Source organism: Rhinolophus hipposideros (genome assembly GCF_964194185.1).
Source record: "Rhinolophus hipposideros genome assembly, chromosome: 17".
NCBI classification, from domain to species: domain Eukaryota; kingdom Metazoa; phylum Chordata; class Mammalia; order Chiroptera; family Rhinolophidae; genus Rhinolophus; species Rhinolophus hipposideros.
The window spans coordinates 440,149-456,155 of record NC_138063.1 but is presented as its reverse complement, the minus strand read 5'-3'; the positions used below and the strand labels follow the sequence as shown (position 1 = coordinate 456,155).

At 56.8% G+C, this 16,007-nt stretch overlaps 1 protein-coding gene across 4 annotated transcripts in view; it reads left to right on the top strand.

Annotated features, from left to right (window-relative positions):
- The window catches only part of NFATC1 (nuclear factor of activated T cells 1), a 106,255-nt gene that overhangs the window by 52,290 nt on the left and 37,958 nt on the right, over positions 1–16,007 (top strand). For all 4 annotated transcript variants that reach the window (XM_081078640.1, XM_081078642.1, XM_081078641.1 and 1 more), the window contains exons 7-8: positions 321–376; positions 5,395–5,527. In XM_081078640.1, the coding sequence (XP_080934766.1) occupies positions 321–376; positions 5,395–5,527 (189 nt within the window). The remainder of the gene's footprint in view (positions 1–320; positions 377–5,394; positions 5,528–16,007) is intronic.

Here is a 16,007-nt window from a genome sequence, read left to right as displayed (position 1 = left end):
CGCTGGGCAGAGCACAGTTTCTGTGGGTGCCCGCTGCCATGGCCGTCTCTAGAGCCAGGGGTCTTTGGGCTCTGCCAGAGTCCCTGAGCCCCAGTTTGTGTACACCTCCCCTCCAGGCCCAGCGTCTGCTCCCCAGGCAGAAACACTGTGGTGATTTTGTGCCCTCACAAGTTAATAGCCAGGATGGCCAAGCCGGCAAGGGGTGGCACCTCTGCTTAGAGGACAACTGTCGCTGGGGCACATTTGCCTGCACCAGGCTGTGTTTTCGGGGTGCACACTCAGGCCCATGAGTAACAGCCGTCTCGCTGCCTTTCTTCCAGATGGCCACCACATCTGGGAGATGGAGGCGAAAACTGACCGCGACCTGTGCAAGCCGGTAAGTGTCGCTCAGACGTCCAGCCATGACTGTTCTGCGGGCTCGCCTGGCCAGAGTGGGGTGCCCGCCAAAGGCACGTGGCTCCTGGTTTGTTAAGATGAACGACTTATAAAAAAACGACAGAAAGAGTCAAGAATAGAAATGATCGAAAGCACTTTTGGAAGCTATGCTCTTAGGAGGCAGAGAAGATGAGACGTTGGGCGGCAGGGTGCAAGCTGCAGGGTGCAGGCCTCACCCGGGAAAAGCCCCTGCCACATGGGCCAGGACGTGGCTGCTTACTCATGCTTGTGGCACAAGGCCTTTCTGTTGCCCTCCGGCTGTCATTGTCACCAGGGTGCCCACACAGCCTGCTGCCCCCCAGGAAGACCGCTGCTCTGAGCCTGCTGGGTGGCACAACCCCACCAGCGCCCTTGGCAGTGACTTATTACCCGTCTTTCTCCGAGAACACCCATTGCTCAGCAGATTCTTGTTTTGAACATGAACTAGGTGTGAGGTCAGGTGTCACTGTGCCTCCCAGGCTCCCTCATTCCGTTTGCCAATCAGCTGGTGGACGGGTCGGGCCAGCATCTGGGGACACCCACCCCGATGGGTTCTCACCGTCCTGGTCCCACAGGTGGGCTGCGGGTATGCCCCTCGCTCTCCCAGCTGGCTTGGTGCCTAAGCAATAATTGCTGTTTCTTTGATGGGTGGTTAAAGGAGAATGTCACTTGTCTGAGATCCCCTGGCCACCCAGCTTCCCTTCAGTCAGCGCCAGCCTGCTGTACCCTCCCCCGCTGTGACTCGTGTCTTTGTGTCTGAAGTGACTTCTTGCACAATAGCTAGGTCTTCACCGCTCTGATGGTCTGTGTCGTCCAGCTGACATAACTAGACCACCGGTGCTCACACAGGCCCCTGGCAGTCTGCCTGGTCCTGGAAAAGCCACGGGGACATGAAATACGCGTGCGAGACAGCCACAGTTCTCCCCACCCCATTGCTCACCCCGCTGATGCCTGGAAGTGCAGGGACACACGGCTGTCAGGCCAAGCCCCTCGTTTCGGGGGGTCCCGTGGGTCCAGATGGTTGGGGGCGTGGGAGCAGGGCGCCGTGGCGATGCGCTTGGCCGCAGCAACCTGGGGAACCCTGTCTGCCCTGTAGCTAGTAGGACCCCGTGTCATGCCAGGGGCTCCCCGGCTGCCAGCCCAGGCCTGGCCTGCTCTTCATGCTTAGAGGACAACTGTCGCTGGCGTCAGGAAGAGCCTGTGACTTAAGCTCTACTCCATTTAGCAGAAGCTATTCCAGATGGTGTCCCATGGAAAAGAGCCGTCCCTGGCCTGGGTGACCCCATATTCAGGTGTGGTGCCCAGGCCCCTGCCGCTTGGAATTGCCGTCTGATCCCCTCTTGGCCTCACTCCCTGAGAAGCCCCGCGGGAGTGTGGCGGCCTGGGCACTCCACAAGGTGCAGGGGCATCAAAGCGCAAGGGCTCGTCATACACACACCTGGCACCTGGCGGCGGCCGCCCAGCACGTGCCCCGTCCGAGTCCTGGCAGGCAGACAGCATTTCCCCGCTCACCTCAGCATGCCCCCTGCTCCTTCCCACACTGGCCACCCGACTCCTGGTTCCAGCACCTGGACCGGGCAGGCCGGCCTCCCCGCTCTCAGCCGTGGCCGCGGCGTCGACACCACCCCTGGGCAGGAGCAAGCGGCCTGCAGAAACGAGGCCTTTTTCTGCAGTAACTCCTGCCAAGTTTACAGATTCAGGTTATGTTTTGTCATTGAGTTTTCTTTTTTACTTCAAATAGTTGCACGTTCTAAAGGAAGCGTAACAGTTGTATGTTTTAAAAGAAACATAACAGTTGTGTGAATACTGATCTACTTCAAGTTTATAACTTCATCATTCTTATCTTTTAAGTGAGGTTTACTTTTATATTTTTTCCTCATTATAAAAGGAATGTCACATTTGTTGTGGTCATTTGGAAACTGTAACAAAGTATAAAAAAAGAAAACAAACACCCAGGGTAATTTCACCACTTAGCTGTGACCGCTGTTAACATGTGGGCGCCTTTCCTTCCAGTCTTTTCGGGTGTGGGTGTGGGGGCTGAAAAATGACTCCTTTGCCTCCCACCTTCTAAGTGCTTCCAGCTGGGCTAATGAGCAAATTAACAGAGACAGGTTTGCGGGAGAAAGTCAGATTTTAATATGTGCACATGAGGTATTCACACAGGCTTGACAGTTCCCACCGCTGAGGTGACATTGGTTTGTGACATTCTGGACAAAAGAGAAAGGGCTGGACAGGGTCTTAGATCTCGGAAGTGAGATGGCGGTTTACAGGGAGTTGAGGCAGAGCAGACGGGACACGGTGGGAACATTCCTGCTGGCGGCCCAGAGTGGGACACAGGCGTCTCGTCTCGCGAGCAGGCCTGCAGTCTTCTGGCTAACGCTGGGCGGACGATTTTTAAGGTGGTAAAGCCCAGGCTCCCCGCCTGAAGCAGGTGTTTCTGCCTGCATCTCCGGCAGAAAGGGGGGCAGGGGCAAAAGTTCTTTCTGAGTCTTGGTTCTTAATAAACAGCTTAAATCCCAAAAAGCAGCTTGAGGGTAGCATTACGTTGTATATGTTTTTTAAGCAAAACCAGACTGTTCTGTACGTATGGTTTATTTACTTTCACGAACAATTTCGACAATTGCTTGTCATCCTGTGCCTGTAACCGCGTCTTCTGTCTTAGCTTCTCCTGGGCGCTGCAGTTCAGCACTAGTGCTTTCATGGGCCGGTATTGTGTCACGTGCTGTATCTCTTCAGGGAGCTGAAGCCTGTCAGGCTGCACCCACACCCCAACTCGACCCTCGGTCACTTAGGACTTACGGACGCCGACCCCGCAGCTCCATCACCGTCCTCGTGCTGATTCACTGAACCCGTTCTTATTTCTGATCTCCGCCTAAGCAAGACTTCTTCCTTTCTGTCCCTGCTCTGCATTTCTTCTGTAGAGATGACACTTCTTTAACTATTGAGTTAATGGCTTTCTGTCATTGCATGTCAGCTGTGCGCCAGGCCCCAGCGTCACCTGCAGTGTCTCCTTCCATCTACGTGAACCCCTGAGGTGGCATTTTTCTCTTTCTCTTCCCTGTACAAATGGGAAACTGAGACTTAGTGTCAGAGCCATGGAGACACCCAGACCTGTGACCCCCTCGCTGCAGCGGAAGCCCCCCAGCAGAGCGCGGCACCGCGGGGGGGTGAGGAGTGCTCACTCCCATGCCCACCCGCCCCTCTCGCCGGGGTTATTTTTGATAAGGAGACAACGTGCAGGCAGCAGGAGATGTGTGTGCTTGTTGCTTGTCTAAGTGAAATGAAGTTATTAAAACAAGAAACGTGTGGTCGCAGGGGATGAGCCCCTCAGGCCCTGCCATCCGTGTGCCCTCAGCAGCCCCCGCTGTGCCTCAGTTTCTCCTGTAAAAGGAAGAGGTTTGGCCTGAAGTGCTCATCAGTTTTATGCTTTAACATTCTTAAGATTTCATTATTAACATGATCCAATCAATTTTACTATCAATCTGGGTAACAATTACTTGAACAAAAAAAGTGATAAAATGGATTTTTCTTATACATTGTCCCTACTTCTTAAGTGAAATCATGACAGAAAAATTGAAGAAACCTTTTAGATGTAACCTTCTACCCCCTTCGCCCCCCCCCCCCCAAATCAAATGCTACTCTGCCTCCTCCTGAGGTCCTGGCTCAAGGGCAGACGTGTCACTGACACATGAGGACGTCCACACAGCCCAGCGCTGCACCCTGAGCGGCCCCCTGAGATTCAGGGGTCCCACCCCACCCTGTTTCCTTCTCCCATGAAGCCGTGTTGCCCACAGCAACTGCTTCCTTACCGACTTGGAAGAATGTGACGTTGTAACACTGTTGCTGGTTTTTATTTTAAAGCAAAGTACAGCGACTACCACCGTAATCCCGACTACCGTAATCCGTGATCCGTCCTGTTCTATCCGAGCTTCATGCTCTAGGTGCCCGTCACCTCCCGAATCCATTGAGGGTCCAGCTCTCCCAGCTTCTCCAATCTGGGAGTCCATGACTTGGGCTTTGGGCCATTGTCACAGAACCTGTCCCCAGAGACATGTTGTCACGCAGGGTGTCATGCGAGGTCTCTGGTCCCGCTCCCCGCACAAGAACGCAGGACATGGTGAGGCCAAAAAGGCACACCCACGGAGCCATAGAGAGGGGAGTCAGACCACCACAGTCTCGCTGGCGGCTGGGCTGGAGACACAGGAAGCAGGAGCCACACGATCCGCAACCTGACGTCCACTTGTCTGCCAACCAACCCCACTTGCTAGCTGCAGTCCCCCCTCCACACTCCGCACTTGCTAGCTTGGCCGTAACAGTTATAGCAGTGGCCAATGGCTAACCGGTAGCAGCTGATGGCCAACCAGTCACAGCGATGGCCGTCTACTACCCGAGCCAGCACCTCTCCACATGAGGCTGAGAGTCTGGAAACTGCTCTCTGGGGCTCTGTCCCCACACATGTCTCCAGGAAGTACCTGCCCTGCGTCTTCATAACCACTTACCTGAGCAGGTGCTCCCTGCACCATCCACGAGTCAGTGAATGGAGGGTCTTTTTTTCATTTTCAAAGCACATTGATGCTTTCTTTAGGGTAGACAGAAGCTTGGGGTCTTCCGAAGGCCTCTCCTGCCCAGTAGCTGCTCTGCTCCCACCATGTGCACTCGCGGCTTCTGTCTGAGCTGGAGGCATCTTAGCTGAAGTCCCCGCCTGCGTCCCCCTCACACAGAACCTCAGACCACCTCTCAGCTCTGGGTGTGAACGACATCAAGGACCCTCTTCCCTGTTAGCCCACACGTGACTGGCAGGCCCGGCCTGCACACGCATGTACCACGTCACGTGCAGACTCTGGGCAGCTTCAGTGCAGCCTGGACAGTCGGGAGCTGTCCTCCGCCAGGAACTCGGGGCCTGTGGGCGGCTGCCGTCGTGCAGAGCGCTCTGCATGTGCCGCACACTAACTGTTCCTCCCGTCTGCACTTTCTCACCAGAATTCCTTGGTGGTCGAGATCCCCCCGTTTCGCAATCAGAGAATAACCAGCCCCGTCCAAGTCAGTTTCTACGTCTGCAACGGGAAGAGGAAGAGAAGCCAGTACCAGCACTTCACCTACCTTCCTGCCAATGGTAACGCTGTCTTTCTAAACTTAAGCGTTGCAAATGAACCAGTGGGGAGCTTTTTCTAAAAGAAGCAGACACGGTGGGCTGCTGTCGCTGCAAAGCACGGTTCCATTGTGTCTTTAAGCTGTGTTGTGTTGTTATGCTGTTAGCAAGACCGTGTCATCAGTTCCTTTAAAAAAAAAAAAGAAAGCAGAGCTTTGGGTGTATTTTCCTTCATTAATGTGGGGGGTGGGGCAGTGTATTGGGGTAATTACTGATCATGATGCCAGCTGCTTGCAAATAGGTGACACCCAGGGGGAGAAAAAGTGCGGCTGTTCTCAAAGCTGAGTGCGCTCGGTGTGGTTCCACTTCTATGGATGCGTAAGGCGGCAAGCAAACAGCTGTAATAATTGTGCAGGTGCCTTTAGAAGTAAACCCTTGCTACTAAGCCTAAAGGCCCCTGCCGTTGTGGTCGTTAACAGACATCGGTTTTCGCACTCGTGCGCGTATCCCACATGGCGTCCTAACTTGAATAATTGCGTCTCCCTGTGACCATGAGGCCTTCAGGCCCAAGTACCGTTACTCAGCCAAGAAGTCTTCTGGTTCAGATTGTCTATACATTTGAAAGAAGACTTCTTATCACTTAAAAAACCTGTTTACATTTGTGATTTTTTTAGGATATTTTCTTGAACGGAATACCGTGCCCCCACCCCGAGGGTTTTGGCACAGCGAGAGCTCACAGCCGCTGAGTTTGCCGTGTCCCGCCCTCTCCTGGCAGCCAGGGTGTGTGCAGAGGACAGCAGGAGTTGTCCTAGACTTAACTGTCTCGCTGTGCCCTGCTAGGCCAACAACCTTTTGTCCTGTAGCCTTTGTTCTAAACACGTGAAATTCCTGTCATGTAAGAGGGAGATCGTACTCTAAAAACAATTGCAAAAGTAGCCATGTTGTTACCTTAGTGAAATGCAGATGTTTTTGAAGGCTTTTATGTTTCTGTAAATGTGAAATGTCATTTACAATAGACTAGGTAATAGAAAGCTCTAGAATATCTGTGCTGATATTAAACAGTTAGAATGAACTGTTTTTCAAGCAAATAGTAGCTACACCTTTGAAGATTTGAAAACTAAGGTTTTGTTGTCAAATTACCACATCGTGAGCGTGTACACGGAGTGGAGCGGTGGCGGCGGTGCGTGAGCCTGTCCCCAGCTCACTGAGCAGCTCCAGGACACACGTGTTTGTAATCTGAGGCTTCTTCTGGGCTTCTGTGATCTGTATTGCACTTACTTCATGGTTCTTGAAGAAGGTACAATGTATCGTACAAAAGAAAATACTGAGTCTCTTTTTGAAAATGTAATGATTAATTATGTCCTAATTAAACATCAAGCATGGTGGTTGACCAGACATTGAATGTTTTGAAGAAAACTTAGGTCTTACAAATTTCTTCCTAAAACAGTTCAGAAAGTTTCCCTAATATTGATGTCTCAGCAAGATTTCTCCCAAGTTCAGAGCGCCAAGTGTTAACACACTCACCAGTGTCCGAGGGGCAAGGGGCCTGTGTGTCACCTGCACATACGGATGGGTGACCGAGGCATGCCAGGGCACGGACTGCTGCAGGGTGGCCATGTGCCATTCCATGTCACCCTCCCTGCAGAGTCACTCAGCCCGTCAGTCTCACTCCCACGGCATCGGGGCTGCCCGCTGCTGGACAAGGACGACACTGTCCCTACATTTCCCCGGGTCCTCCCTCACCACCTTGCACGTCTGCCCAGGTCCTCCCTCACCACCTTGCACATCTGCCCGGGTCCTCCCTCACCACCTTGCACGTCTGCCCCGGTCCTCCCTCACCACCTTGCACGTCTGCCCGGGTCCTCCCTCACCACCTTGCACGTCTGCCCCGGTCCTCCCTCACCACCTTGCACGTCTGCCCGGGTCCTCCCGCACCACCTTGCACGTCTGCCCGGGTCCTCCCTCACCACCTTGCACGTCTGCCCAGGTCCTCCCTCACCACCTTGCACGTCTGCCCCGGTCCTCCCTCACCACCTTGCACGTCTGCCCGGGTCCTCCCTCACCACCTTGCACGTCTGCCCGGGTCCTCCCTCACCACCTTGCACGTCTGCCCGGGTCCTCCCTCACCACCTTGCACGTCTGCCCGGGTCCTCCCTCACCACCTTGCACGTCTGCCCGGGTCCTCCCTCACCAACTTGCACGTCTGCCCGGGTCCTCCCTCACCACCTTGCACGTCTGCCCGGGTCCTCCGTCACCACCTTGCACGTCTGCCCCGGTCCTCCGTCACCACCTTGCACGTCTGCCCGGGTCCTCCGTCACCACCTTGCGCGTCTGCCCCGGTCCTCCCTCACCACCTTGCGCGTCTGCCCCGGTCCTCCCTCACCACCTTGCGCGTCTGCCCGGGTCCTCCCTCACCACCTTGCACGTCTGCCCGGGTCCTCCGTCACCACCTTGCACGTCTGCCCCGGTCCTCCGTCACCACCTTGCACGTCTGCCCCGGTCCTCCCTCACCACCTTGCACGTCTGCCCCGGTCCTCCCTCACCACCTTGCACATCTGCCCGGGTCCTCCCTCACCACCTTGCACATCTGCCCGGGTCCTCCCTCACCACCTTGCACGTCTGCCCGGGTCCTCCCTCACCAACTTGCACGTCTGCCCGGGTCCTCCCTCACCACCTTGCGCGTCTGCCCCGGTCCTCCCTCACCACCTTGCACGTCTGCCCGTGTCCTCCCTCACCACCTTGCACGTCTGCCCGGGTCCTCCGTCACCACCTTGCACGTCTGCCCGGGTCCTCCGTCACCACCTTGCACGTCTGCCCCGGTCCTCCGTCACCACCTTGCACGTCTGCCCCGGTCCTCCCTCACCACCTTGCACGTCTGCCCGGGTCCTCCCTCACCACCTTGCACGTCTGCCCCGGTCCTCCCTCACCACCTTGCACGTCTGCCCGGGTCCTCCCTCACCACCTTGCACGTCTGCCCGGGTCCTCCCTCACCAACTTGCACGTCTGCCCGGGTCCTCCCTCACCACCTTGCGCGTCTGCCCCGGTCCTCCCTCACCACCTTGCACGTCTGCCCGGGTCCTCCCTCACCACCTTGCACGTCTGCCCGGGTCCTCCGTCACCACCTTGCACGTCTGCCCCGGTCCTCCGTCACCACCTTGCACGTCTGCCCCGGTCCTCCCTCACCACCTTGCACGTCTGCCTCGGTCCTCCCTCACCATGCTTTATGTGACATCCCACCTGTACCTTCTTGTTTAACTGGCGCCTGAGTTCACCCTCATCCATCCCATCAGAACACTGACTCCTCAGGCTCAGTATGGCCTGTACTTCCCATGTGTTTCAGGGTGTGTGAGGCCTGCTTTTTCCGGCCCTTGTCTCCCTCATCACTTGTGTCCTTGAAATTGGTCCAGTCCATGGAGCCCAAGGCGCCCAAACTGCCAGACCCTGGAGTGGCCGTGTCCCCCCGCCCTCCCGGGTGATCTCCCACGCCCTGTGGGGTTGTGATCCCTGAGCATGCCCGTAGTGTGTGAGCTCCCTGAGAGCAGGGACCTCGGCCGGCATCAACTCCGTGCCTGAATGTGGGCCTGTGCTTACGTGGTTTTCAAGTTAAATAAATGAACGAATGTTGGAGAGCTCGAGCAGCCGTTTCGGTTTGGTGTTTTCCTCGCCGGTTGTGCCTGCCTCCTGGCTTTGGGCTGCGTCTGCTGATGGGACTACACGGGCATGAGAGGGCCCCAGGGCCTGTGTGCCCACAGCCGGTCATTGCGCCTGTGAGGACGGCTAGTGCGTCTGCATCCAACTTCGTAGGCCAGCACCCCCAGCGAGACACGACTCCAGCCCTGAGTTCCAGAGACACGTGTCGATGGCTGTGTGGATCGGGCAGCGCATGACATGTTAATCAGAAACACTGGCCAGTTTTAAGTCACTTTGGTTTGCTTCCTTCTTCTGAGGCCTTAGTTGTGAGGTTGCTAACGCCCTCTAGGAATTGGGTACGTGTCCACTCACAGCGTGCTTGTGGCCACATGGTCACCGCTGAAACCTGCCCGGATGGTTGTTTTGCTTATGGAGGCGGGCAGATTCTTTTCAAGCTCATAAAATGTGCTGTTGAAATGTAAAGGACAATGGAAATAAATCCATTTAAATTCTGCCCGTGAAATTCATTTTCATGGGCACACATGTCTCGGTTTAGGTTTTCCTTCAAAATTAGGGGGAGCAGGATGATAGCATGGCGCCTGCTTTTCAGTGGGGCAGGTGCCTCGTCTCTCAGAACGTGACTCGGTGCCCTTGGGAAGGGCCGCGCTCTCACACAGAACTGCCCACACCCAGGCCGGCACCCTCACTGCCCTAGAGCAGGATGGGGAGGTGGTTTCAGGTGTCGGAAGTGATGGAAAAATGCGTTCATTTCTCGGGAGAGGCCTACACCTTTGTCATCTCTTGTCTCCTTCCCCACTTCCCATCTCAGCGTTACCTTCTGATGACTGGACAGCAGATAAACCCACAGACGGCAGCTCCCGGGGGGGAGCACCCACCTCGGCCCTCTATCCCCAAACCCCGTCGTCTGCAGGCGGCCTGGTCATGTGCCAAGTAGTGGTCAGACTGGAGGAGTCGCGGGGCAGACAGAAGCGGGCCTCTTGGTTCTGATGAGGCTGTTGTCTTTGGCTCCTGGTCGGCATGGGCCCAGGACAGTGTCTCCCTCACCCCTCACTGGGGGCTGAGTATTGCATGGGGGAAGGCTTCCCACTGAACGGAGGGCCGTGGAAAGCGTGCACGGCCCATTGGAAACCCCTTGCCTCACCCCTCTGCCATCGTGGGAACGCAGTCAAGGGCAGGATGGGAAGAGCATTTGCTGTGAAGCTGGAAGGGCTGCACACGCTCGTATCACAGCCAGAGAGGTGTTCTCAAGTATCTTGTCTGTCACTGTTTTGTTTAACTGGCACAAACACAGTCTTCTAGAAGCAAACCGCCCTCTCTGGCCGTGCTGTGTGGGCTGAAGGGCCATGGCACCCATCATGAGAGATGTTGCCAGAAGGGGTGACGGTTCTGCGAGTTCAAAAATGTTGGTTGAAATTAAAGGTAGCAAAGGGCCTGGCCTGTGGGGTTTGGGGGGAGGTGAAGGTCCACCAGCTCATGTTCTCATTGGCTGCCCCCACCCTGGGGACAGGCAGCAGCGGCGGGAGTTCAGTGATAAAAAGAATTCCAAGTTGTGACCTCAAAATCACATAAAATGAGAAAATCATGACAGATTATCGGGTCTTGGGGAGTGTGTCTTTTCATGAGATGTTTTTAGTTGGTTTTCTAGAAATGCCTGTGATGGCACCTGGACCCTCCGCCCCGTCACTCATGGCGGTGTGGGTGAGGGTCCCGGCACTTTACCAGGAAAGCCCAGACCCCCCCTTCATCAGGGGTCCGTGGGCAGCCAGGACTCCCTGCTTGGGGACCTGCTTGTCCTTCACGTACAGTCCCAGAGGCCATGTGGTGACAGCCGTTCAGCTTCAGGCACGTCCCCGACAAAACTTGCTCACGACTGTGGGAGAAACAGCTTGGACCCTGGGAAGGGCCACTGAGCAGGACAAAGGAGCCCCCGGTGGCAGCCCCTGCCCGCCCGGGCTCTCGCCCTACCTGGTGGGGAGGAGGGTCTGTGGGCCAGACGTCAGCAAGACGGAGAAGGGACTCCAGCCAGAGGGGGACCTCTCCTCCTGTCCACCATTCGAGAGACACCCCGGGGTAACCCTTGGAGGGTGAGGCCCTGAGTGGAAACACTTTCCACTTCAAGAGGGAGAAAGGGGAAATAGATTATGTTTTCTCATTTGCATTGTCAAGAGTAGGTTCAGTACAGTGCGAGAGAGGCGGAAATGGCAGGAGCAGAGCCGGGAGGGGGCCTGTGTGGCCGGCGGGGCTGGTCAGCCAGGAAGCCTCTTCAGCAGCCAGCCAGTCGGGGCTCTGTGGCCACACTCGCTCAGGTCTTTTCAGGTCCCAGAACTGTGGCTGCTGACGTGAGGGCCCCGCCCCACACACCCTGCAGACGTGGCCCCGAGGGCTCTGGGTCCTGATGCCCTTGGGCTGGACCCAGGCCTCTGGTGGCGGGAGTCTGTCCGCAGAACCTGGGAAAAGCAGCCTGCACCCACCAGCGTCCTCATCCTCGCAGCGAGCTCTGGGTCCACCTTCTCCACCAAGCGTTTTGACTCATCTTTTCCCAAGTCCACTGCTTTAACATTTAATACTAGAGAAATTACCTTTGCGGAATCAGTATACGTCTGAATGGTGGCATTGGGTGGCTGCATGGCTTAATGGCTGGTTGGACGTAAGACTTCGTGAACCTGGCCTTTGGGTCTCCCGTTGCACTCCCACCCGCAGCCCCACACCTGGGGCCCCACCTGGGCCTCCACGCCTGACCGTGTCTCATTTTATAGACAAAGAAATGAGGCTCCAGGAGCTTGAGCCGCGGGCCTGCAGTGGGGAGAGGTGTCTGAGCACACGTCTTTTCCAGAACCGCTGGGGGCTGTTCTTCCAGGTTGCCCTGGCCCATCCTAGTCTTTGAAACGACGTCGTCCCTTCCCAGTCCCCGACGTGTGAGGGCTGCAGCTCTGTTCTCACAATAAATTGGCCCATCAATTTTCAGAAACATCTGCCTTGTGTGCTCAGCACCTGCCGGGGGTGGGATTTCTGGCCCCATCAGCCCATGGTCGTCGACCTCCATCCCTGCGGGTGAGTGTTCTCACCTCCTCCATCTGGCAGGAGCAGGGGACACAGGCAAAGGGGCCTCAGCTCCACCCACGGGGATCTCCCAGGACCTGTGCCCATAGCAGACTGCCTGCTTCCACATAAAGCAGGTTATGCGGATGCTTCTAACCTACAGTGTCTGTTCTGGGAGCTCCCTTCTCAGCAAATGAAACCAAGGAGGGACAATGGGAAGCAGGAGGGCGTGGGGCGAGGAGGAGAAGAGCACATCTGGCCGCCAGAGAGGGGCAGGGTCCCTGAGAACTCGGGTCGCCCGCTGGCAGGCCGCTGTGTTCAGTAGATAGCTGCTCCTGAGCACGTTCTGGAACCTTCTGAGTCAGCTCAGTTGTGTACTGACCAGTGGCCGAGGGAGGGAGGTGGTGTTGGGAGTGAGGCCAGTGGCCAGCTGTGAGTATGGGCACCGTGCACACCCTTTGATGTCCCGTCTCATTAGCGCTCACATAACCGAGGACGGCCGTTCTTATTGGAACCCCGTTTTACTGGCTCTCTTGCTACTCAAGCCAGAGGATGAGGGACCAGTGCTTCAATTTCTCTTTCCGAATTTTAAACGCGCTGTGATGGAGGTGCAGTGAGTCAGCCGCCCACGTGTGGCAGGGTGCCGGCCCTCCCCAGCCCATGGACCAGATGCTGTCCTGGGAGGGGTGTGCGTCCCCCACGCCAGGCCCCCCGGGAGGAGTGAGGTGGCGGAGTTGCTCAGGGTGTGACAGGAACGTGGGCGGGGCTTGGAGGCCGTTCCTGTGGCGGGAAGCTGCTTTCTCACGCACCCCTCCATGCGTCTTGGCTTCGTGGGCTTGGCTGCCAGAACATGGGTCTGGCCTGCACGTCGCTGACCTCCCATCGGGTGGTCTGATTTGGGGGGGCTCCCTGGATATTAGAAGAGGGCTCCAATTGGAGGAGTCTTGAGATGCGTGTACCCTGAGGGCTAATCTGGGCCGTACAGCCCAGCTTGGGGACCAGCACCCACCTTGACCCCTCTGACCTGCATTCCAACCACAGGGAGCACACTGGAAGTCGGGGTGGATTGCGCCTGAGGAGATGCGGGACAGGTGGCGGATGGGAGGCGGGGTTCGGAACCTGCGGGAAGAACATGACGTGCCTGTTCAGGAAGCATGTCAGGAGGCCCATTCCCTCAGAGGGTGGGACTCGGTGACGGCCTTTGGGGACCAGGCACCTGCGGGCAGCTCCTTCACAGAATCCAGGAGGGAGGGTGGTCTGCTTTAGAAACTCAAGAGCCACAGGCCACCAAAAACAAAGGGACGAGTGAGTCAGGAGGCAGGCCGACACCCACTAAGCTGGGTACAGACACCGTGCGGAAGACTTGACGAGGCCCCGTACAGCTCCAGACGGCGGCCTGCGCCCAGGACAGCTCTCCCACGGGCGCACAGCACGGCTGCAGGGGCCGCTCCCGGGGCCTCGGAGCAGAATCTCGGCCCTGGCGGCACAGCTGCTTGGAAGCGGCCCGTGGCGGATGAATCACGCTTCTTTCCAGCGCAGTTCTGGCAATTATTGGGTGAAACCCGATCGATGTATTTTTTGGCTTGTATGCTCTGTTTTGACCATAGTCTGCCATCAGCCTAATTGGGTAGCAGGCAGGTCCCCACGTCACGGAACCCAGAAAGACGGGCTGGTGCACACCTGTAGCCATAGAGCTGGCCCCACAGCCAGTGATGTGCTCACCACCTGTGAGCCTGGGCCTCTCGGCGTCTCTGTGCCCGCTGCTTTACACTGCCACAAACGGGCTGAGGCCAGTCCCCCCGAGGGTGATGTGAGGACCTCAGGAGGTAGCGGCGGCCCCCGCCGTGGGCTGAGACCAGGCCTTCCTAGGAACCTAGGGCCACCCAGGCTGGGTAAGCTGCATGGGGACACTGAGCAGGCTCCCGAAGGAAGGCGGTGCGTTCGAGCTGAAACACCCCGTGCCCTCCATCACACGGTCACGGGCCTGTGATCTATGCACCCAGTGATCCATCCGTCCCCGGCCTGCCCAGCCCTCACTGTTGGCTCTGGACCTGGAAAAATGGCGGGTCCTGTTCCTGGGAGCTGGCAATTCAGGTGGTTCCAGTCACTGCTTTTGCTCTCGGTATTTAAAAAAGTCATGCCCTGAAGTTAACATTGCTGGTGTTTATGTTGATGGTAAAACTGGGGCTTTAATGTCTTGCAACAAACAAAAGACAATGTGATCTTTGTTTTTTAGGGTTTAGAACAAAAGCTCTTTGTCCAGGACTTAGACGGTACCTGGTAGAGTAATTCCAGCTGAAACAGTTGAGCTCAGTTAAAAACGTGCTTCTACAGTGAGGGGACATCATGAAGGAGGAATCGCTGCCTGTGTTCCTTCCACATTTGGGTCATTTTAGCATACGTCATGTCACTTGGTCCCGTTGCTGCCTGGTGACCAGATGTTACTGCAGATGAAGAAAGGAATCTGTGACAGCATCGCGCCCCCGTCACACAGACTGGGGCCTCACAGCACATTCACCGCTCTCTGTTCTGGAGGCTGGAAGTGCCGGCATGGCCAGGTCCTGGCAAAGACGCCCTCCTGGTTGCAGATGCCACCTTCTCACTGTGCACTCACACTGGACAGAGCGAGATCTCCCTCTTCCTGTGGAGGCCACTCCCCATGGGCTCAGCGGCCCCGTGTGACCTCATTAAGCCCCAACCACCTTCCAAAGGCCCCGTCTCTAGATACCACGGTATCGGGGGTCAGGGCTCAACCCGTGAGGTTGAGGGACATGCATCAGCCCACAGCAGCGTCCGGGGCTTGTGCGAGCTCCAAGCGCTGCTCCCAGGCCCCGAGTCCTGGCCCTGCCGCCTAGAGCTGGCCAGAGCGGCTGTAGGACACAGGTGTGCAGGCGACTCTGCGCAAGCTGCTTTGTTCCTGGGGTGCAGTGTCTCCCTCTCGTCTTGTTGGTAGATGTTATCTCTGCGTTACAGCTGGGAAACTCGGGCCCGAGGGAGTGACATGACCAGCCCCAAGGCCATCAGCTGGCGGGTGACTGTAGGACTCACTCCAACCCAGGCTTGTCCAGTGGGAAGCTGAGGGCACAGACCTGGGCAGCCAATCCTGGGTCGGCCTCTGAGCGAGGTGTGGACATTGTGTGTCATTCCCGGATACGCTCAGTCAGTGCACGCATGCGAGAGAAACGGCAGAGGCTGCTCAGAGGGAGTGCTTGCAGAAAACACACAGCTGAAGTGTCATGCAGGGTTGGGTCGGGTCATTCACTCCTTCGTTCACCGGGACCAGGTGCCGCCCTGGGGACGGGGCAGCAGAGGTCAGGAAAATCTGAACTCGGAGAACGCAGACAGCAGGTTGGCATTCCATATTTACTTAAAGTCCCATCGCACTTTTCTGAATAAAACAGCTAGATTCACAAGGTGCTGTTACTTAGTGGGGCCCAGTCCCCAAACGACCCCTCACAAATGGAGAGAACACTGACCTGTCGTCACCTACCTCGGCCTCAGGCTGCCCCTGGGTTAGAAGATGGGCCCAGCCTCAGTCTCACAACTGGATTATTGGGGTTGCCTTTGAGTCGAGGGGACAGAACAGCGCACTGGTTCCTGCTTCCGGTGTTTGGGTCCCAGGCTGTGCACGAGCCCCAGACGGACAGGTGTGACGGGCTGAGAAGGCGTCACCTGCGTGTGCCACCTGCTGCCTAGCGAAGTGGTCAGTGCGTTCAACGTGACAGCGAAAGACAAATGAGCTCTCTGTAATGGCCCACAAGCCTTGGGATGGTCTGAACGCCACTGCCTGGCAGGAATCATATCACGTTGCCCC